A 20,954-nucleotide genomic window follows, 5' to 3' on the forward strand; every position below is an offset into this window, starting at 1 on the left:
GCTCAGTCAGGCCTTTTACGTACTGTAGAAGGGGATAAAGTCCCTGTGGTGCATGAAAGGAATATGCCGGGGAAAAGCGTTTGCGATTCTCCTGCCTCGGGCAAAGGCAAAGCCATTCGTGGGCGTGTTTTTGCTCAAGGACCTGGTTGTACTTGGTGGGTGATGCTGGAGAATGGAGAAGTTCAAGGTATAGCTCAAGGCAATTGAAAGCTGGGTGAGAATGCTCAGTCCTGAGTCTGCTATAAGGGATGAGGCTGAGCAATCGTCAACTAAACGGACTTAAGGAACTAACAGGGGAATACTGGAGAGAGTCCAGTGGAGGCTACAAAGATGATTGACAGAACGGAGCACGTCTCTTCTGAGGAAAGGCTCAGAGCCCCTGGTCTGTTTAGCCTGGAGAAGAGGGGGCTAAGAGGGGACCTCAGGAAGCATTGGAAGAGGCTGCCCAGGGAAGTGGTGAAGTCGCCGTCCCTGGAGGTATTTAAAAGACGGTTAGCCGTGATGCTGAGGGACGTGGTTTAGTGGTGGACTTGGCAGTGTTAGGTTAACAGTTGGACTCGAGGGGACTAAAGGTCCCTTCCAACCGAAATGATTTTATGATTCTATGACTCCTGGACGCCATAGTCGACGTGCACAAGAACACGAGCTGTTCTCTGTTCCGAGTGAGTCTGTGTGCTGGTTCAATATCTAAAGGGTGGGTGTCAAGAGGATGAGAGGAGACTCTTTTCGGTGGTGCCCAGCGATGCCCAGGTCCCTGCTGGGCCCTGCTGGGGTGCACCCTGAAGAGCCGAGGGAGCTGGCCGATGGGCTGGTGAGGCCACTCCAAGAGGGAGATGTGCCTGAAGAGTGGAAGGCAGGCGCTGTGTCCTGCTCGGGGCTCCCCAGTGCAAGGCAGAGGTGGCCATACCGGAGAGAACCCCCAGGGCAGGCCCCCCCGGGGCCCCTCCCACTTTCCGTTGGGCTGGGACCGTTGGTCCTGTGGAGCCAACGGCCACCAGCGCCAGCAGGACGGAGCTGTGCTGGCACGGAGCAGCACTGGGAGGAGGCAGGGTCTGGTGGAGCAGCGCTGCACCGGCACCGGCACCCCGCTCCCCATCCTCGCTGTGGGCGGCCGCGCCGTCTCTTTGGTGCACGGCCAGGGTCCTCCTGTCCCGGGCGGGATGGGCCAGGCCAACTGCTGCTGTGGCTCCAGGTGGGCTCCCCCTGCAAGTCGGGGAGAGGCGGGCACGGCCGGGCCCCGCGCCAGCGGCCTTTCTCATGCCCGCCGCTCTCTGCTGCGCAGGGAGGCTCTCGCCGAGGCTGAGGCGGTGCTGAGCGCGGACGTGCGGCTGAGCCGGGGCCGCAAGAGGAGCGAGAGGCGCCTTCTCCTCCTCCAGGAGGAACTGGTCATCGCCAAGTTGCTGTAAGACCCTGCCAGCCCAGCTGCCTTGCCTTCCCTCTCCTTTCCCCCAGCCCTGGCCCCGGCACCTCGGTGCTGGATGCCCCAGGCTCCCTGCCAAGGGCAGGTGGGGGACAGGGCTCTGCCCGCGGGAACCCCGAGGAGGCCACCTCCAGCTCACGTCCTGCCTCTCCCCTGGGCAGACATGGCACCACCCTGCGCCCACAGCTCCGCCTGGCCCTGGACCAGCTGTGGGTGCTGAGCGGCGGGAAGGAGGCGGCGGCGGAGGAGCAGGAGGAGGATGAAGGCGGCAGCCATGGGGACGGCACCGCCCTCATCTTGGCCTGGCCCACCGGCTCCTGCGTGGCCAGTTTCGGGTGAGCGGTGGTGCCACGTCCCGTGGGCGGGCAGGAGAGGTTCCCCAGCATGCCCACGCCGTGCTGGGAATGGAACGGCCTCTGCCCTGCCTGCAGAGCCTGGCCAGGGAGCGGGCAGCACGCCGGCGGGGAGGGATGGGGCGTTTCAGGGTCCTGCACCCCCAGCTCAGCCTTTGGGGAGCCCAGAGCAAAGAGAAACGCTCTTCCTCCTCTCTTTCTGCAGGGACCGGGCACTCAAGGAGCTGTGGGTGGGCACCCTGCTGGGGTAAGCCGGGGGGATGCGCAGCCGGCCGGGGGAACACAGCTCCCAGCTGGGGAGAGGTGCCCGGCGCCTGCGGGCAGAGCTGCCTGACAGGAGAGCAGAGGCGGGCTGGGGCTCAGCCAGCTCTCTCCCTCTCCCTGCCCGGCGCACAGCACACCCGAAGGAGCCAAGAGAGCCCGAGTGACCCGCCTGCCATCGCTCAAGCTGCTGGAGAAGGAGCTGAGCCGCCGCCGTGCCGTGAGTGTCTCTCTGGGCAGGGCTCTGTCCCCGAGCAGCGCTCCTGCAGCCCAGCAGCAGAGGCATCGCTGCTCACCTTCTTCCACCCCTTCTCTCTTGCCCAGTGGAGGACGTTGAGCGCCAGGAGCCTGGAGAGGCTGTTGGAGGGCCAGGCAGAGGTGAGCGTGGCTGCCTTTCAGCCGCCCTGGGCTGTGCCGGGCTGCCAGGGACGTGCGGCGAGTGGGGTGAGCTTGTGCGGGAAGGAGGGAGGGTCCCGCGGTGCCACTCGGGGAGCGGAGAGGGTTGGGGAGCCCCCAGGAACGGCGCCGTGTCCTGGCTGTCAGCGCTGGGAGGTGACCAGCCACCTGGGGCAGGGGGTCCCAGCTCTGCCACGCTGGGGCTGCTGGTGCCGGGTGGCAGCTGGCCGGTGGCCCTTTCTGCTGCGGGGCCGCTCTCTAAGCGCAGCCCGGTTCTTGCAGGCTGATCCCAAGCAAGGGCCTCCCACGGTGGCGTCTGGCGAGGGACGGGCACTTTGCCGCTCAGCGGGTGAGTTGTGGAAAGAAAGGCAAGCTCCTGGCAGCGGCGGAGCCGTGCTGACTTGTCCCTTGAGTGTCGCCATGCAGGTTGGGCAGCCCAAGGGAGGAGGTCAGCTGGAGGAGCAAGGAGCCCCGCTGGGCAGCGGCCGCTGGACGTGGTTGTGCGGGGACAGGCAGCCTCTGCTGCTGCCCACAGCTTGGAGGAGGGCAGGGCGAGGGCTGGGCCAGGCTGTCCCGCTGGCACGCCGGCTCTGCGGAGCAGGGCAGGCTGCGGGAGCGCTGGCCCGGCGCTCTCCCTTGAGGGGCTCTTGCTCTCTTTTCCTTTGCAGCAGGAGGGAGCGGCAGCAGCAGGAGCAGGAGCAGGATTTGGAGGTGGGGGCTGCCCTGGCCCTTTGCTCTGCGGCGCAGCCCGGCTGCTGCCCAGGCGCCAGGGCAGGCGGGCTCCGGCTGCAGCAGGAGGCTCTTTGGCCAGCCCCTGGCAGCCCTCTGCGGGGAGGACGCCACGCTGCCCCAGCCCATCCAGGTAAGGCGGCCCGGAGAGGGGTCCCCAGCCCTCCCGCTGCTCCTGCGGAGGGGCGGTGGGCGAGCCCAGGAGCTGCGGGCTCGGGGCATTGGGCTCTGCAGCCAAGACAAGGAGGCAGGTGTGGGGCAGTGCTGTGGCCACGGCTGTGGCAAGGCAGCTCCTCAGCCCCGCCACTCTCCTCCTGCCTCTCCTGCAGGAGCTGCTGGCTGTGCTGCAGCGGGAAGGGCCGGCCACGGAGGGCATATTCCGCAGAGCTGCCAGCGGGACATCGCTTCGGCAGCTGCGGGAGGCCCTGGACCGCGGCGCAGAGGTGGAGCTGGGAAGCCAGCCTGCGCTGCTGCTGGCCGTCCTCTTGAAGGTGAGCGCTTGGGAGCTGCAGCTGGAGGAGCTCCTGGCTGGCCTGGAGTCTCCAAAGGCTCAGCTGGAGCCCTTGGCCGGGCAGGACTTCCTCCGCAGCATCCCCGACAAGCTCCTGGGGAGCCACCTCTACGAGGAGTGGACGGCAGCCCTGGAGAAGAGCAGCAGGGAGGAGAAGGTGGAAGAGCTGAAGGCGTAAGTGTGGGCAGCAGCCTGCCTGTTGAGCAGGAGCCCTGAGCGCTGGCTGAGAGCCCCGGGCAAGCTGCGCAACACGGCCGCTGGCTCCCGCCTGCCGTGGGCAAGCCTGGGGAGGGAGGGCTGTGGGCAACGTCCGCTTTAGGAAGGCGGTCTTCCCCTTCCCGCAGGGTGGCCCACAAGTTGCCTGCAGCCAATCTGGTCCTGCTGAAGCGGCTGCTGTGCCTCCTGCGGCACATCGGGCACAACGCAGCCACCAGCAGGATGAGCTGCAGCAACTTGGCCATCTGCGTTGGGCCCAACCTGCTGAGCCCACCCAAGGAGGACCTGCTCCCGCTGGAGGCCATGCTGGAGGTGACGCAGAAGGTAGGCTGTAGCCACCAGCCGCCTGCAGCCTTCCCGGCCCAGGCGAGCCGGGCTGCTCTTCCCGAGCTTCCCTGTCTGCCTCCTCTCTGGAGCAAGTGCTGCTGGGGGGGCTGCCGGCAAGAGCAGCCCCACAGCCACAGCCGCCCCCTCAGCAGAGGGCAGGCTGCGGAGGGGAAGAGCCTGCTTGGCCCCTTCTCGGGCAGCAGGCTTGAGAGCCGGGCTTTGATGTGGGCAGGTGAAGGTGCTGGTGGAGTTCCTGCTGGAGAACGCCGGGGAAATCTTTGGCGAGGAGACGGCCGGCCTTTCCCCTCCAGCAGCAGAGGAGTCACCAGCCCCCGCGGAGAGATGCAGAGGTAAGAGGAGGGACTGAGGCTGTTCACGGGCTGGGGATGCCAGAGACCTCCGCATCCTTTCTGGCGGGGCTGGGCACCAAGTGGGGTCCTCTCAGCCCCTCTCAGCCTGTCTCCTGGCCTCTGCTTGGTCTCTGGGAGCTCTGCAAGAGGAGCCGAAGGCTGCAGACGGGGCTCGGGGGGCTGAAAACTCCACTGGGGCAGGGCTTCGGGTGGCTTTTGCTTGAGCGGCTTTTTCCTTCCAAGAAGCCACTGTGCTGCACGTGTGCTTTCTTCCTCACTCTGCCTTTAGAAGAGCCAAACGTCCCCGATGAAGCTGGGGGAGATGCGCTGGTGCAGTCTGGAATGGCAGAGGTAGGTCAGGGCCCCAGCACGGGGAGAGCGCGTCAGGTGGAGGAGGGGAGTTGCTGATGAGGCCAAGGCGCTGCTGTGCTTCTGCCTGGCAGGAGAGCTGGTATGTGTCTGGGGTGTTCCCCCACTCCCCAGGATGATCCCTGGTGAGGGGAACTCCAAAGGTTGTTCCTCGAAAGCTCCAGGCACTTGCTTAATCCCATACAACACGTATAAAACGCCCACAAAAAGGCAGAGGGGAGCAGCTGTCACCTTCATAGAGGGTTTGGTCACATCCTGCTTTGCCAGAGCTTCCTCAAGACTTTTTTGGAGGGGTGGGGGCAGTGTGAGCAATGTGGCTGAGCCAAAGCAGCCAAAGGGATCTCCTCTGGAGAGCTAAGGCAGCCATTTGGCAAACAGTCACCCACCACTCCAGGCCCTCTCTTGCCACCGGCCAACCCCAACATCTCTCTTGTAGGCACCTCCGGCTTCGCCTCACACCACCCCCGAGAGCGCGGCAGGATCCCCGGGGAGCCCAGAGGAAGTGGGGAGGCTTGCCGAAGGAAGAAGGTAAAACGAGCTGCCTTTTGCTTAAAATCGGAACTGATGGGGTGGGATTGCAGCTTCCCCGAACTAATGGCCCTGTGGGATGGAAAGGTTTGCAGGCTCCACCCAGGACACGGAAAAGAGAAGACACCGGAAGAGGAAACGGACCTGGGAAGAGGAGACTGAAAGCCCCGTGGCAACAAAGAAGAGGAGGAAGAGAGGAAAAGCCTCTGCGGATGGAGCCAGGAGAAGATGCCGGTAGGTGCAGAAGGTCGGCAAGGCCAGGTGTGTACCAGGCTCTGCTGCCCACCTTTCCCAACTGGGAACACTGCTCTTAGTGGGTCCCGCTGGCTGTCAGGGGGCGGCGAGGGATGGTGCTGGGCAGGGTTTGGGAAGAACTCCCCAGGGGCTCCCGATGGAGCCCTGCTGCGTGGCACAGGGGCACTGAGCATCTCTGCACACGCACGGGCCTCCAAGGGCATTGCCCGTGGGGACAAGGCGCCAGAGCCATGCCGGGGCCAAGGCCAGCGACAGCTCTCTCTTCTGGGCCTTGAAGAAGGCCTCGTCAACGCTGTTCCCCAAAGAGAGGGGAACCAAACCCTGCCTCTTCCTGCCTCTCTGGGTTTAGCAGAGCTTTCGCACTCTGTCGTTGCAGGCGCTGATGGCTTTTCTCCGGCTGAGGCGCTGTGACTCCTGGGACTGCCCCAGTCGATGTCCAGATGTCCGCAATAAAATGAGCTGTTCTCCCTTCCGACTGAGTCTGTGTCCTGCTTTGAGCGACAGTTCTCTCTCCCCTGATGGCGGCGATCCGGAGAACTCCTTGCCCTGCTGCTGGACCCCTGAGCCCTTCCCTTCCTCCCGAAGCCGCAGCGCTCCCGGTGTCCCACCTTGGCTTTCCCTGCTGGGAGTGCACGGCTTCCTGCTGAGAGCAAGGGCTGAGCGTAATCCTTGTCCATTTGATATCGGCATCGGGATCAACACTGGTTCTTCAAGTGTTTTTTATGTAAATTATTTCTTATTATTTATTAAATCTGTTTCTTTGTCAACCCTCAGGTTTCCTTGTTTTTTTCCTGATGTGGGGAGGGGTGGGAAGGGGTGCAGGTGGGGAAGGGTCATCGGGTCATAGAACAGTTGTCTAAATGACAGTAAATTGGGGGACCTGTGGCAATGGTCTGCTCCAACATCTGCTCCAGCAGGCTCCCCTAGAGCAGGTTGCCCAGGACCGTGTCCTCTTGAGGTCTGGGTGTCTCCTAGGAGCCGCACCATGCGGTCAGAGCCAGGGAAAGGCGTAGGCAGGGCACAGGGGCCAGGAAGGGCTAAAGGTCCTTGTGCAGCCACTGTCACTTGTGCCTTGGTGTCTCCTGCAGCCAGCCAGCCTCCCCACACACTGGCTGGGGGACAGTTTCCAAAGCTCCCCCAAAATCATGGCAATGGTAGAGATAGCCTTCCACGCTGGGCACCATAAATGGGTCAGCTCACCCAAAAAGCTTTGGAAGTGGCTCCAAGAGCAGCCACTGGTGCATCCCGGAGGGATAGAGGGGAGGCCTGTAGTGTGATGGAGGAGGAAGGAGGAGCCCTCTCCCCCTGGCCAGGGAAGGATTTTGCTCACAGGCTGTTGTGGGTGAAGCCTGGCCGGCAGCTCAGCAGCACCCAGCCGCTCCCTCACTCCTCCTGGGGGGGGATCCACGGGGAGAATCGGAAGGGAAAAAACCCATGGGATCAGTCAGAGGCAGCTGTATTGACAGAAATGGTAAGCAAAAGAAAAGCCAGAAACCAGAAGGAGAGTGGAAAAGAAAGCCCAAGGCAAACAAGGGCTGCACCTGTGGGGAGGGGCGGGCAGGTCAGGTGACCCAAACTGACCAATGGGCTGTTCCCTCCCATCTGCCAGCGGGAGAAAAGCTGGGGCATCAATGGGGGAGTGTTTTCTTGAATGGCTTCTGTTTCCCTGGCTGTTTCTCAAGGGCTGGCCTTCTTCACTGGCACTCTTTCTTCAATGCCTGACGGTGACCTCTCCCTGGGAGCTTGAGACGGTTTTGTATGTTTGTCTATCTATTTCATTAGTTCCTTCTTATTTTATTATGAAGATTTCATTCAAGCAGTTTAGTGTTTTCACTCCTCTGCTTCTTGCTCTCTCCACGTTCAGCCCACGTTTGCCGCTGTTTCATGCCCAGTTGGAAACTTGTACTGTGAGGAGCAGCCGGTCACACAGAGCATGGGATTCAGTCTCTTTCCTTGACTTGGCATGCCAAGGGAGGATCTTGGTGTTGATAATGGAGCAGGGTAGAAAAAAACCAAAAGATGATCCATCTGCCTCCTGCCACCTCTGCAATGAGAAGGAGAATGGGCTGAAGTGTCCCTGCCTTGCTCACTGCCAGTGGACAACCTGTCTCAGTTTGCCTCGGCTGAGTGAAATGTAACCCAAAAATCCAATGTTGTGGCTCTCGGTTGAAGGAGCTCTAGACAGCAAAGGTGGATGCTGGAGCTACAGCTTACAGTCGACTGTTCCACGTGGAACAGGAAATCCAGCAGTATCTCATTGATGTAAATTGATGCTTTCACCTGGAGAGGGGCCAAGCGTACCTGGAATGGACGGCCGCAGGGGTGGAAACACAGCCCTACTCTTTGCCATGGAGTGATCCAGGCTGCCCTGGAGAAGGGTGGAGCCCCAGAACACCTGCAATACATTGATGACATCCTTGTGTGGGGTAATACAGCACAAGAAATGGCTTCCAAGAAAGTTAAGAAAATAACAAAGAGTCTTCTGAAAGTGGGCCTTTCCATGACAAGAGGTGAGGTTAAGGGACCTGCGCGAGACGCCCAGTTTTGGGGCATTAAGTGGCAAGATGATCATCGCCAGATCCCAAAGGATGTGATGAACCAAAGAACAGCTATGTCCCCACCTACTACCACAAAGGAAACACAAGCCTTTTTAGGAGTTCTGCGTTTCTGGAGAATTCATATCCCGGGTTATAGTCAGATTGTGAAACCTCTCTCTGAGGTGACTCGATAGCAAAATGATTTTTATGTGGGGTCCTGAGCAACGACAGGTCTTTTATTAAAAACCACCCTGAAAGCAGTGGGGGCTGGAACCTTTAAAATGTGGGAAAGCATTTAGCAGAGGGTACCTGGTTTGTTAACACCGGGGGATGCATCAGTCGACCTGGTCCTGCTCAGTCAGGCCTTTTACGTACTGTAGAAGGGGATAAAGTCCCTGTGGTGCATGAAAGGAATATGCCGGGGAAAAGCGTTTGCGATTCTCCTGCCTCGGGCAAAGGCAAAGCCATTCGTGGGCCTGTTTTTGCTCAAGGACCTGGTTGTACTTGGTGGGTGATGCTGGAGAATGGAGAAGTTCAAGGTATAGCTCAAGGCAATTGAAAGCTGGGTGAGAATGCTCAGTCCTGAGTCTGCTATAAGAGATGAGGCTGAGCAATCGTGAACTAAACGGACTTAAGGAACTAACAGGGGGCTACTGGAGAGAGTCCAGTGGAGGCTACAAAGATGATTGACGGAACGGAGCACGTCTCTTCTGAGGAAAGGCTCAGAGCCCCTGGTCTGTTTAGCCTGGAGAAGAGGGGGCTAAGAGGGGACCTCAGGAAGCATTGGAAGAGGCTGCCCAGGGAAGTGGTGGAGTCGCCGTCCCTGGAGGTATTTAAAAGACGGTTAGCCGTGATGCTGAGGGACGTGGTTTAGTGGTGGACTTGGCAGTGTTAGGTTAACAGTTGGACTCGAGGGGACTAAAGGTCCCTTCCAACCGAAATGATTTTATGAGTCTATGACTCCTGGACGCCATAGTCGACGTGCACAAGAACACGAGCTGTTCTCTGTTCCGAGTGAGTCTGTGTGCTGGTTCAATATCTAAAGGGTGGGTGTCAAGAGGATGAGAGGAGACTCTTTTCGGTGGTGCCCAGCGATGCCCAGGTCCCTGCTGGGCCCTGCTGGGGTGCACCCTGAAGAGCCGAGGGAGCTGGCCGATGGGCTGGTGAGGCCACTCCAAGAGGGAGATGTGCCTGAAGAGTGGAAGGCAGGCGCTGTGTCCTGCTCGGGGCTCCCCAGTGCAAGGCAGAGGTGGCCATACTGGAGAGAACCCCCAGGGCAGGCCCCCCCGGGGCCCCTCCCACTTTCCGTTGGGCTGGGACCGTTGGTCCTGTGGAGCCAACGGCCACCAGCGCCAGCAGGACGGAGCTGTGCTGGCACGGAGCAGCACTGGGAGGAGGCAGGGTCTGGTGGAGCAGCGCGGCACCGGCACCCCGCTCCCCATCCTCGCTGTGGGCGGCCGCGCCGTCTCTTTGGTGCACGGCCAGGGTCCTCCTGTCCCGGGCGGGATGGGCCAGGCCAACTGCTGCTGTGGCTCCAGGTGGGCTCCCCCTGCAAGTCGGGGAGAGGCGGGCACGGCCGGGCCCCGCGCCAGCGGCCTTTCTCATGCCCGCCGCTCTCTGCTGCGCAGGGAGGCTCTCGCCGAGGCCGAGGCGGTGCTGAGCGCGGACGTGCGGCTGAGCCGGGGCCGCAAGAGGAGCGAGAGGCGCCTTCTCCTCCTCCAGGAGGAACTGGTCATCGCCAAGTTGCTGTAAGACCCTGCCAGCCCAGCTGCCTTGCCTTCCCTCTCCTTTCCCCCAGCCCTGGCCCCGGCACCTCGGTGCTGGATGCCCCAGGCTCCCTGCCAAGGGCAGGTGGGGGACAGGGCTCTGCCCGCGGGAACCCCGAGGAGGCCACCTCCAGCTCACGTCCTGCCTCTCCCCTGGGCAGACATGGCACCACCCTGCGCCCACAGCTCCGCCTGGCCCTGGACCAGCTGTGGGTGCTGAGCGGCGGGAAGGAGGCGGCGGCGGAGGAGCAGGAGGAGGATGAAGGCGGCAGCCATGGGGACGGCACCGCCCTCATCTTGGCCTGGCCCACCGGCTCCTGCGTGGCCAGTTTCGGGTGAGCGGTGGTGCCACGTCCCGTGGGCGGGCAGGAGAGGTTCCCCAGCATGCCCACGCCGTGCTGGGAATGGAACGGCCTCTGCCCTGCCTGCAGAGCCTGGCCAGGGAGCGGGCAGCACGCCGGCGGGGAGGGATGGGGCGTTTCGGGGTCCTGCACCCCCAGCTCAGCCTTTGGGGAGCCCAGAGCAAAGAGAAACGCTCTTCCTCCTCTCTTTCTGCAGGGACCGGGCACTCAAGGAGCTGTGGGTGGGCACCCTGCTGGGGTAAGCCGGGGGGATGCGCAGCCGGCCGGGGGAACACAGCTCCCAGCTGGGGAGAGGTGCCCGGCGCCTGCGGGCAGAGCTGCCTGACAGGAGAGCAGAGGCGGGCTGGGGCTCAGCCAGCTCTCTCCCTCTCCCTGCCCGGCGCACAGCACACCCGAAGGAGCCAAGAGAGCCCGAGTGACCCGCCTGCCATCGCTCAAGCTGCTGGAGAAGGAGCTGAGCCGCCGCCGTGCCGTGAGTGTCTCTCTGGGCAGGGCTCTGTCCCCGAGCAGCGCTCCTGCAGCCCAGCAGCAGAGGCATCGCTGCTCACCTTCTTCCACCCCTTCTCTCTTGCCCAGTGGAGGACGTTGAGCGCCAGGAGCCTGGAGAGGCTGTTGGAGGGCCAGGCAGAGGTGAGCGTGGCTGCCTTTCAGCCGCCCTGGGCTGTGCCGGGCTGCCAGGGACGTGCGGCGAGTGGGGTGAGCTTGTGCGGGAAGGAGGGAGGGTCCCGCGGTGCCACTCGGGGAGCGGAGAGGGTTGGGGAGCCCCCAGGAACGGCGCCGTGTCCTGGCTGTCGGCGCTGGGAGGTGACCAGCCACCTGGGGCAGGGGGTCCCAGCTCTGCCACGCTGGGGCTGCTGGTGCCGGGTGGCAGCTGGCCGGTGGCCCTTTCTGCTGCGGGGCCGCTCTCTAAGCGCAGCCCGGTTCTTGCAGGCTGATCCCAAGCAAGGGCCTCCCACGGTGGCGTCTGGCGAGGGACGGGCACTTTGCCGCTCAGCGGGTGAGTTGCGGAAAGAAAGGCAAGCTCCTGGCAGCGGCGGAGCCGTGCTGACTTGTCCCTTGAGTGTCGCCATGCAGGTTGGGCAGCCCAAGGGAGGAGGTCAGCTGGAGGAGCAAGGAGCCCCGCTGGGCAGCGGCCGCTGGACGTGGTTGTGCGGGGACAGGCAGCCTCTGCTGCTGCCCACAGCTTGGAGGAGGGCAGGGCGAGGGCTGGGCCAGGCTGTCCCGCTGGCACGCCGGCTCTGCGGAGCAGGGCAGGCTGCGGGAGCGCTGGCCCGGTGCTCTCCCTTGAGGGGCTCTTGCTCTCTTTTCCTTTGCAGCAGGAGGGAGCGGCAGCAGCAGGAGCAGGAGCAGGATTTGGAGGTGGGGGCTGCCCTGGCCCTTTGCTCTGCGGCGCAGCCCGGCTGCTGCCCAGGCGCCAGGGCAGGCGGGCTCCGGCTGCAGCAGGAGGCTCTTTGGCCAGCCCCTGGCAGCCCTCTGCGGGGAGGACGCCACGCTGCCCCAGCCCATCCAGGTAAGGCGGCCCGGAGAGGGGTCCCCAGCCCTCCCGCTGCTCCTGCGGAGGGGCGGTGGGCAAGCCCAGGAGCTGCGGGCTCGGGGCATTGGGCTCTGCAGCCAAGACAAGGAGGCAGGTGTGGGGCAGTGCTGTGGCCACGGCTGTGGCAAGGCAGCTCCTCAGCCCCGCCACTCTCCTCCTGCCTCTCCTGCAGGAGCTGCTGGCTGTGCTGCAGCGGGAAGGGCCGGCCACGGAGGGCATATTCCGCAGAGCTGCCAGCGGGACATCGCTTCGGCAGCTGCGGGAGGCCCTGGACCGCGGCGCAGAGGTGGAGCTGGGAAGCCAGCCTGCGCTGCTGCTGGCCGTCCTCTTGAAGGTGAGCGCTTGGGAGCTGCAGCTGGAGGAGCTCCTGGCTGGCCTGGAGTCTCCAAAGGCTCAGCTGGAGCCCTTGGCCGGGCAGGACTTCCTCCGCAGCATCCCCGACAAGCTCCTGGGGAGCCACCTCTACGAGGAGTGGACGGCAGCCCTGGAGAAGAGCAGCAGGGAGGAGAAGGTGGAAGAGCTGAAGGCGTAAGTGTGGGCAGCAGCCTGCCTGTTGAGCAGGAGCCCTGAGCGCTGGCTGAGAGCCCCGGGCAAGCTGCGCAACACGGCCGCTGGCTCCCGCCTGCCGTGGGCAAGCCTGGGGAGGGAGGGCTGTGGGCAACGTCCGCTTTAGGAAGGCGGTCTTCCCCTTCCCGCAGGGTGGCCCACAAGTTGCCTGCAGCCAATCTGGTCCTGCTGAAGCGGCTGCTGTGCCTCCTGCGGCACATCGGGCACAACGCAGCCACCAGCAGGATGAGCTGCAGCAACTTGGCCATCTGCGTTGGGCCCAACCTGCTGAGCCCACCCGAGGAGGACCTGCTCCCGCTGGAGGCCATGCTGGAGGTGACGCAGAAGGTAGGCTGTAGCCACCAGCCGCCTGCAGCCTTCCCGGCCCAGGCGAGCCGGGCTGCTCTTCCCGAGCTCCCTGGCTGCCTCCTCTCTGGAGCAAGTGCTGCTGGGGGGGCTGCCGGCAAGAGCAGCCCCACAGCCACAGCCGCCCCCTCAGCAGAGGCCAGGCTGCGGAGGGGAAGAGCCTGCTTGGCCCCTTCTCGGGCAGCAGGCTTGAGAGCCGGGCTTTGATGTGGGCAGGTGAAGGTGCTGGTGGAGTTCCTGCTGGAGAACGCCGGGGAAATCTTTGGCGAGGAGACGGCCGGCCTTTCCCCTCCAGCAGCCGAGGAGTCACCAGCCCCCGCGGAGAGATGCAGAGGTAAGAGGAGGGACTGAGGCTGTTCACGGGCTGGGGATGCCAGAGACCTCCGCATCCTTTCTGGCGGGGCTGGGCACCAAGTGGGGTCCTCTCAGCCCCTCTCAGCCTGTCTCCTGGCCTCTGCTTGGTCTCTGGGAGCTCTGCAAGAGGAGCCGAAGGCTGCAGACGGGGCTCGGGGGGGCTGAAAACTCCACTGGGGCAGGGCTTCGGGTGGCTTTTGCTTGAGCGGCTTTTTCCTTCCAAGAAGCCACTGTGCTGCACGTGCTCTTTCTTCCTCACTCTGCCTTTAGAAGAGCCAAAGGTCCCCGATGAAGCTGGGGGAGATGCGCTGGTGCAGTCTGGAACGGCAGAGGTAGGTCAGGGCCCCAGCACGGGGAGAGCGCGTCTGGTGGAGGAGGGGAGTTGCTGATGAGGCCAAGTCGCTGCTGTGCCTCTGCCTGGCACGAGAGCTGGTATGTGTCTGGGGTGTTCCCCCACTCCCCAGGATGATCCCTGGTGAGGGGAACTCCAAAGGTTGTTCCTCCGAAGCACCAGGCACTTGCTTAATCACCCACAACGTGTATAAAACGCCCACAAAAAGGCAGAGGGGAGCAGCTGTCACCTTCGGAGTGGTCTGGGTCAGGTCCTCTTTCACAAGAGCTTCCTTAAGTCTCTTTTTGGAGGGGTGGGGGCAGTGTGAGCAATGTGGCTGAGCCAAAGCAGCCAAAGGGATCTCCTCTGGAGAGCTAAGGCAGCCATTTGGCAAACAGTCGCCCACCACTCCAGGCCCTCTCTTGCCACCGGCCAACCCCAACATCTCTCTTGTAGGCACCTCCGGCTTCGCCTCCAACCACCCCCGTGAGCGCGGCAGGATCCCCGGGGAGCCCAGAGGAAGTGGGGAGGCTTGCCGAAGGAAGAAGGTAAAACGAGCTGCCTTTTGCTTAAAATCGGAACTGATGGGGTGGGATTGCAGCTTCCCCGAACTAATGGCCCTGTGGGATGGAAAGGTTTGCAGGCTCCACCCAGGACACGGAAAAGAGAAGACAACGGAAGAGGAAACGGACCTGGGAAGAGGAGACTGAAAGCCCCGTGGCAACAAAGAAGAGGAGGAAGAGAGGAAAGGCCTCTGCGGATGGAGCCAGGAGAAGATGCCGGTAGGTGCAGAAGGTCGGCAAGGCCAGGTGTGTACCAGGCTCTGCTGCCCACCTTTCCCAACTGGGAACACTGCTCTTAGTGGGTCCCGCTGGCTGTCAGGGGGTGGCGAGGGATGGTGCTGGGCAGGGTTTGGGAAGAACTCCACGGCAGCTCCCCAGGGGCTCCCGATGGAGCCCTGCTGCGTGGCACAGGGGCACTGAGCATCTCTGCACACGCACGGGCCTCCAAGGGCATTGCCCGTGGGGACAAGGTGCCAGAGCCATGCCGGGGCCAAGGCCAGCGACAGCTCTCTCTTCTGGGCCTTGAAGAAGGCCTCGTCAACGCTGTTCCCCAAAGAGAGGGGAACCAAACCCTGCCTCTTCCTGCCTCTCTGGGTTTAGCAGAGCTTTCGCACTCTGTCGTTGCAGGCGCTGATGGCTTTTCTCCGGCTGAGGCGCTGTGACTCCTGGGACTGCCCCAGTCGATGTCCAGATGTCCGCAATAAAATGAGCTGTTCTCCCTTCCGACTGAGTCTGTGTCCTGCTTTGAGCGACAGTTCTCTCTCCCCTGATGGCGGCGATCCAGAGAGAACTCCTTGCCCTGCTGCTGGACCCCTGAGCCCTTCCCTTCCTCCCGAAGCCGCAGCGCTCCCGGTGTCCCACCTTGGCTTTCCCTGCTGGGAGTGCACGGCTTCCTGCTGAGAGCAAGGGCTGAGCGTAATCCTTGTCCATTTGATATCGGCATCGGGATCAACACTGGTTCTTCAAGTGTTTTTTATGTAAATTATTTCTTATTATTTATTAAATCTGTTTCTTTGTCAACCCTCAGGTTTCCTTGTTTTTTTCCTGATGTGGGGAGGGGTGAGAAGGGGTGCAGGTGGGGAAGGGTCATCGGGTCATAGAACAATTGTCTAAATGACAGTAAATTGGGGGACCTGTGGCAATGGTCTGCTCCAACATCTGCTCCAGCAGGCTCCCCTAGAGCAGGTTGCCCAGGACCGTGTCCTCTTGAGGTCTGGGTGTCTCCTAGGAGCTGCACCATGCGGTCAGAGCCAGAGCCAGGGAAAGACGCACAGGGGCCAGGAAGGGCTAAAGGTCCTTGTGCAGCCACTGTCACTTGTGCCTTGGTGTCTCCTGCAGCCAGCCAGCCTCCTCACACACTGGCTGGGGGACAGTTTCCAAAGCTCCCCCAAAATCATGGCAATGGTAGAGATAGCCTTCCACGCTGGGCACCATAAATGGGTCAGCTCACCCAAAAAGCTTTGGAAGTGGCTCCAAGAGCAGCCACTGGTGCATCCCGGAGGGATAGAGGGGAGGCCTGTAGTGTGATGGAGGAGGAAGGAGGAGCCCTCTCCCCCTGGCCAGGGAAGGATTTTGCTCACAGGCTGTTGTGGGTGAAGCCTGGCCGGCAGCTCAGCAGCACCCAGCCGCTCCCTCACTCCTCCTGGGGGGGGGATCCACGGGGAGAATCGGAAGGGAAAAAACCCATGGGATCAGTCAGAGGCAGCTGTATTGACAGAAATGGTAAGCAAAAGAAAAGCCAGAAACCAGAAGGAGAGTGGAAAAGAAAGCCCAAGGCAAACAAGGGCTGCACCTGTGGGGAGGGGCGGGCAGGTCAGGTGACCCAAACTGACCAATGGGCTGTTCCCTCCCATCTGCCAGCGGGAGAAAAGCTGGGGCATCAATGGGGGAGTGTTTTCTTGAATGGCTTCTGTTTCCCTGGCTGTTTCTCAAGGGCTGGCCTTCTTCACTGGCACTCTTTCTTCAATGCCTGACGGTGACCTCTCCCTGGGAGCTTGAGACGGTTTTGTATGTTTGTCTATCTATTTCATTAGTTCCTTCTTATTTTATTATGAAGATTTCATTCAAGCAGTTTAGTGTTTTCACTCCTCTGCTTCTTGCTCTCTCCACGTTCAGCCCACGTTTGCCGCTGTTTCATGCCCAGTTGGAAACTTGTACTGTGAGGAGCAGGCGGTCACACAGAGCATGGGATTCAGTCTCTTTCCTTGACTTGGCATGCCAAGGGAGGATCTTGGTGTTGATAATGGAGCAGGGTAGAAAAAAACCAAAAGATGATCCATCTGCCTCCTGCCACCTCTGCAATGAGAAGGAGAATGGGCTGAAGTGTCCCTGCCTTGCTCACTGCCAGTGGACAACCTGTCTCAGTTTGCCTCGGCTGAGTGAAAAGTAACCCAAAAATCCAATGTTGTGGCTCTCGGTTGAAGGAGCTCTAGACAGCAAAGGTGGATGCTGGAGCTACAGCTTACAGTCGACTGTTCCACGTGGAACAGGAAATCCAGCAGTATCTCATTGATGTAAATTGATGCTTTCACCTGGAGAGGGGCCAAGCGTACCTGGAATGGACGGCCGCAGGGGTGGAAACACAGCCCTACTCTTTGCCATGGAGTGATCCAGGCTGCCCTGGAGAAGGGTGGAGCCCCAGAACACCTGCAATACATTGATGACATCCTTGTGTGGGGTAATACAGCACAAGAAATGGCTTTCAAGAAAGTTAAGAAAATAACCAAGAGTCTTCTGAAAGTGGGCCTTTCCATGACAAGAGGTGAGGTTAAGGGACCTGCGCGAGACGCCCAGTTTTGGGGCATTAAGTGGCAAGATGGTCATGGCCGGATCCCAAAGGATGTGATGAACCAAAGAACAGCTATGTCCCCACCTACTACCACAAAGGAAACACAAGCCTTTTTAGGAGTTCTGTGTTTCTGGAGAATTCATATCCCGGGTTATAGTCAGATTGTGAAACCTCTCTCTGAGGTGACTCGATAGCAAAATGATTTTTATGTGGGGTCCTGAGCAACGACAGGTCTTTTATTAAAAACCACCCTGAAAGCAGTGGGGGCTGGAACCTTTAAAATGTGGGAAAACATTTAGCAGAGGGTACCTGGTTTGTTAACACCGGGGGATGCATCAGTCGACCTGGTCCTGCTCAGTCAGGCCTTTTACGTACTGTAGAAGGGGATAAAGTCCCTGTGGTGCATGAAAGGAATATGCCGGGGAAAAGCGTTTGCGATTCTCCTGCCTCGGGCAAAGGCAAAGCCATTCGTGGGCCTGTTTTTGCTCAAGGACCTGGTTGTACTTGGTGGGTGATGCTGGAGAATGGAGAAGTTCAAGGTATAGCTCAAGGCAATTGAAAGCTGGGTGAGAATGCTCAGTCCTGAGTCTGCTATAAGAGATGAGGCTGAGCAATCGTGAACTAAACGGACTTAAGGAACTAACAGGGGGCTACTGGAGAGAGTCCAGTGGAGGCTACAAAGATGATTGACGGAACGGAGCACGTCTCTTCTGAGGAAAGGCTCAGAGCCCCTGGTCTGTTTAGCCTGGAGAAGAGGGGGCTAAGAGGGGACCTCGGGAAGCATTGGAAAGGGTGCCCAGGGAGGTGGTGGAGTCGCCGTCCCTGGAGGTATTTAAAAGACGGTTAGCCGTGATGCTGAGGGACGTGGTTTAGTGGTGGACTTGGCAGTGTTAGGTTAACAGTTGGACTCGAGGGGACTAAAGGTCCCTTCCAACCGAAATGATTTTATGATTCTATGACTCCTGGACGCCATAGTCGACGTGCACAAGAACATGAGCTGTTCTCTGTTCCGAGTGAGTCTGTGTGCTGGTTCAATATCTGAAGGGTGGGTGTCAAGAGGATGAGAGGAGACTCTTTTCGGTGGTGCCCAGCGATGCCCAGGTCCCTGCTGGGCCCTGCTGGGGTGCACCCTGAAGAGCCGAGGGAGCTGGCCGATGGGCTGGTGAGGCCACTCCAAGAGGGAGATGTGCCTGAAGAGTGGAAGGCAGGCGCTGTGTCCTGCTCGGGGCTCCCCAGTGCAAGGCAGAGGTGGCCATACCGGAGAGAACCCCCAGGGCAGGCCCCCCCGGGGCCCCTCCCACTTTCCGTTGGGCTGGGACCGTTGGTCCTGTGGAGCCAACGGCCACCAGCGCCAGCAGGACGGAGCTGTGCTGGCACGGAGCAGCACTGGGAGGAGGCAGGGTCTGGTGGAGCAGCGCTGCCCCGGCACCGGCACCCCGCTCCCCATCCTCGCTGTGGGCGGCCGCGCCGTCTCTTTGGTGCACGGCCAGGGTCCTCCTGTCCCGGGCGGGATGGGCCAGGCCAACTGCTGCTGTGGCTCCAGGTGGGCTCCCCCTGCAAGTCGGGGAGAGGCGGGCACGGCCGGGCCCCGCGCCAGCGGCCTTTCTCATGCCCGCCGCTCTCTGCTGCGCAGGGAGGCTCTCGCCGAGGCCGAGGCGGTGCTGAGCGCGGACGTGCGGCTGAGCCGGGGCCGCAAGAGGAGCGAGAGGCGCCTTCTCCTCCTCCAGGAGGAACTGGTCATCGCCAAGTTGCTGTAAGACCCTGCCAGCCCAGCTGCCTTGCCTTCCCTCTCCTTTCCCCCAGCCCTGGCCCCGGCACCTCGGTGCTGGATGCCCCAGGCTCCCTGCCAAGGGCAGGTGGGGGACAGGGCTCTGCCCGCGGGAACCCCGAGGAGGCCACCTCCAGCTCACGTCCTGCCTCTCCCCTGGGCAGACATGGCACCACCCTGCGCCCACAGCTCCGCCTGGCCCTGGACCAGCTGTGGGTGCTGAGCGGCGGGAAGGAGGCGGCGGCGGAGGAGCAGGAGGAGGATGAAGGCGGCAGCCGTGGGGACGGCACCGCCCTCATCTTGGCCTGGCCCACCGGCTCCTGCGTGGCCAGTTTCGGGTGAGCGGTGGTGCCACGTCCCGTGGGCGGGCAGGAGAGGTTCCCCAGCATGCCCACGCCGTGCTGGGAATGGAACGGCCTCTGCCCTGCCTGCAGAGCCTGGCCAGGGAGCGGGCAGCACGCCGGCGGGGAGGGATGGGGCGTTTCGGGGTCCTGCACCCCCAGCTCAGCCTTTGGGGAGCCCAGAGCAAAGAGAAACGCTCTTCCTCCTCTCTTTCTGCAGGGACCGGGCACTCAAGGAGCTGTGGGTGGGCACCCTGCTGGGGTAAGCCGGGGGGATGCGCAGCCGGCCGGGGGAACACAGCTCCCAGCTGGGGAGAGGTGCCCGGCGCCTGCGGGCAGAGCTGCCTGACAGGAGAGCAGAGGCGGGCTGGGGCTCAGCCAGCTCTCTCCCTCTCCCTGCCCGGCGCACAGCACACCCGAAGGAGCCAAGAGAGCCCGAGTGACCCGCCTGCCATCGCTCAAGCTGCTGGAGAAGGAGCTGAGCCGCCGCCGTGCCGTGAGTGTCTCTCTGGGCAGGGCTCTGTCCCCGAGCAGCGCTCCTGCAGCCCAGCAGCAGAGGCATCGCTGCTCACCTTCTTCCACCCCTTCTCTCTTGCCCAGTGGAGGACGTTGAGCGCCAGGAGCCTGGAGAGGCTGTTGGAGGGCCAGGCAGAGGTGAGCGTGGCTGCCTTTCAGCCGCCCTGGGCTGTGCCGGGCTGCCAGGGACGTGCGGCGAGTGGGGTGAGCTTGTGCGGGAAGGAGGGAGGGTCCCGCGGTGCCACTCGGGGAGCGGAGAGGGTTGGGGAGCCCCCAGGAACGGCGCCGTGTCCTGGCTGTCGGCGCTGGGAGGTGACCAGCCACCTGGGGCAGGGGGTCCCAGCTCTGCCACGCTGGGGCTGCTGGTGCCGGGTGGCAGCTGGCCGGTGGCCCTTTCTGCTGCGGGGCCGCTCTCTAAGCGCAGCCCGGTTCTTGCAGGCTGATCCCAAGCAAGGGCCTCCCACGGTGGCGTCTGGCGAGGGACGGGCACTTTGCCGCTCAGCGGGTGAGTTGTGGAAAGAAAGGCAAGCTCCTGGCAGCGGCGGAGCCGTGCTGACTTGTCCCTTGAGTGTCGCCATGCAGGTTGGGCAGCCCAAGGGAGGAGGTCAGCTGGAGGAGCAAGGAGCCCCGCTGGGCAGCGGCCGCTGGACGTGGTTGTGCGGGGACAGGCAGCCTCTGCTGCTGCCCACAGCTTGGAGGAGGGCAGGGCGAGGGCTGGGCCAGGCTGTCCCGCTGGCACGCCGGCTCTGCGGAGCAGGGCAGGCTGCGGGAGCGCTGGCCCGGCGCTCTCCCTTGAGGGGCTCTTGCTCTCTTTTCCTTTGCAGCAGGAGGGAGCGGCAGCAGCAGGAGCAGGAGCAGGATTTGGAGGTGGGGGCTGCCCTGGCCCTTTGCTCTGCGGCGCAGCCCGGCTGCTGCCCAGGCGCCAGGGCAGGTGGGCTCCGGCTGCAGCAGGAGGCTCTTTGGCCAGCCCCTGGCAGCCCTCTGCGGGGAGGACGCCACGCTGCCCCAGCCCATCCAGGTAAGGCGGCCCGGAGAGGGGTCCCCAGCCCTCCCGCTGCTCCTGCGGAGGGGCGGTGGGCGAGCCCAGGAGCTGCGGGCTCGGGGCATTGGGCTCTGCAGCCAAGACAAGGAGGCAGGTGTGGGGCAGTGCTGTGGCCACGGCTGTGGCAAGGCAGCTCCTCAGCCCCGCCACTCTCCTCCTGCCTCTCCTGCAGGAGCTGCTGGCTGTCCTGCAGCGGGAAGGGCCGGCCACGGAGGGCATATTCCGCAGAGCTGCCAGCGGGACATCGCTTCGGCAGCTGCGGGAGGCCCTGGACCGCGGCGCAGAGGTGGAGCTGGGAAGCCAGCCTGCGCTGCTGCTGGCCGTCCTCTTGAAGGTGAGCGCTTGGGAGCTGCAGCTGGAGGAGCTCCTGGCTGGCCTGGAGTCTCCAAAGGCTCAGCTGGAGCCCTTGGCCGGGCAGGACTTCC

The 20,954-nt window shown here is 62.4% G+C and overlaps 2 protein-coding genes across 2 annotated transcripts; both read left to right on the plus strand.

Annotated features, from left to right (window-relative positions):
• Positions 1-1,160: 1,160 nt before the first annotated feature.
• LOC141473764 (T-cell activation Rho GTPase-activating protein-like) lies at positions 1,161-5,061 on the plus strand. The gene is made up of 9 exons (XM_074161373.1): positions 1,161-1,192; positions 1,283-1,402; positions 3,178-3,292; positions 3,489-3,650; positions 3,735-3,844; positions 4,015-4,210; positions 4,446-4,563; positions 4,853-4,914; positions 5,047-5,061. The coding sequence occupies exons 1-9, from the start codon at positions 1,161-1,163 to the stop codon at positions 5,059-5,061; spliced, it is 930 nt and encodes a 309-aa protein (XP_074017474.1).
• A 4,697-nt stretch (positions 5,062-9,758) lies between these two features.
• Positions 9,759-13,659, plus strand: LOC141473765 (T-cell activation Rho GTPase-activating protein-like). Its single transcript, XM_074161374.1, has 9 exons — positions 9,759-9,790; positions 9,881-10,000; positions 11,776-11,890; positions 12,087-12,248; positions 12,333-12,442; positions 12,613-12,808; positions 13,043-13,160; positions 13,451-13,512; positions 13,645-13,659. The coding sequence occupies exons 1-9, from the start codon at positions 9,759-9,761 to the stop codon at positions 13,657-13,659; spliced, it is 930 nt and encodes a 309-aa protein (XP_074017475.1).
• Positions 13,660-20,954: the final 7,295 nt, after the last annotated feature.

Source organism: Numenius arquata, chromosome 19 (genome assembly GCF_964106895.1).
Source record: "Numenius arquata chromosome 19, bNumArq3.hap1.1, whole genome shotgun sequence".
NCBI lineage: Eukaryota > Metazoa > Chordata > Aves > Charadriiformes > Scolopacidae > Numenius > Numenius arquata.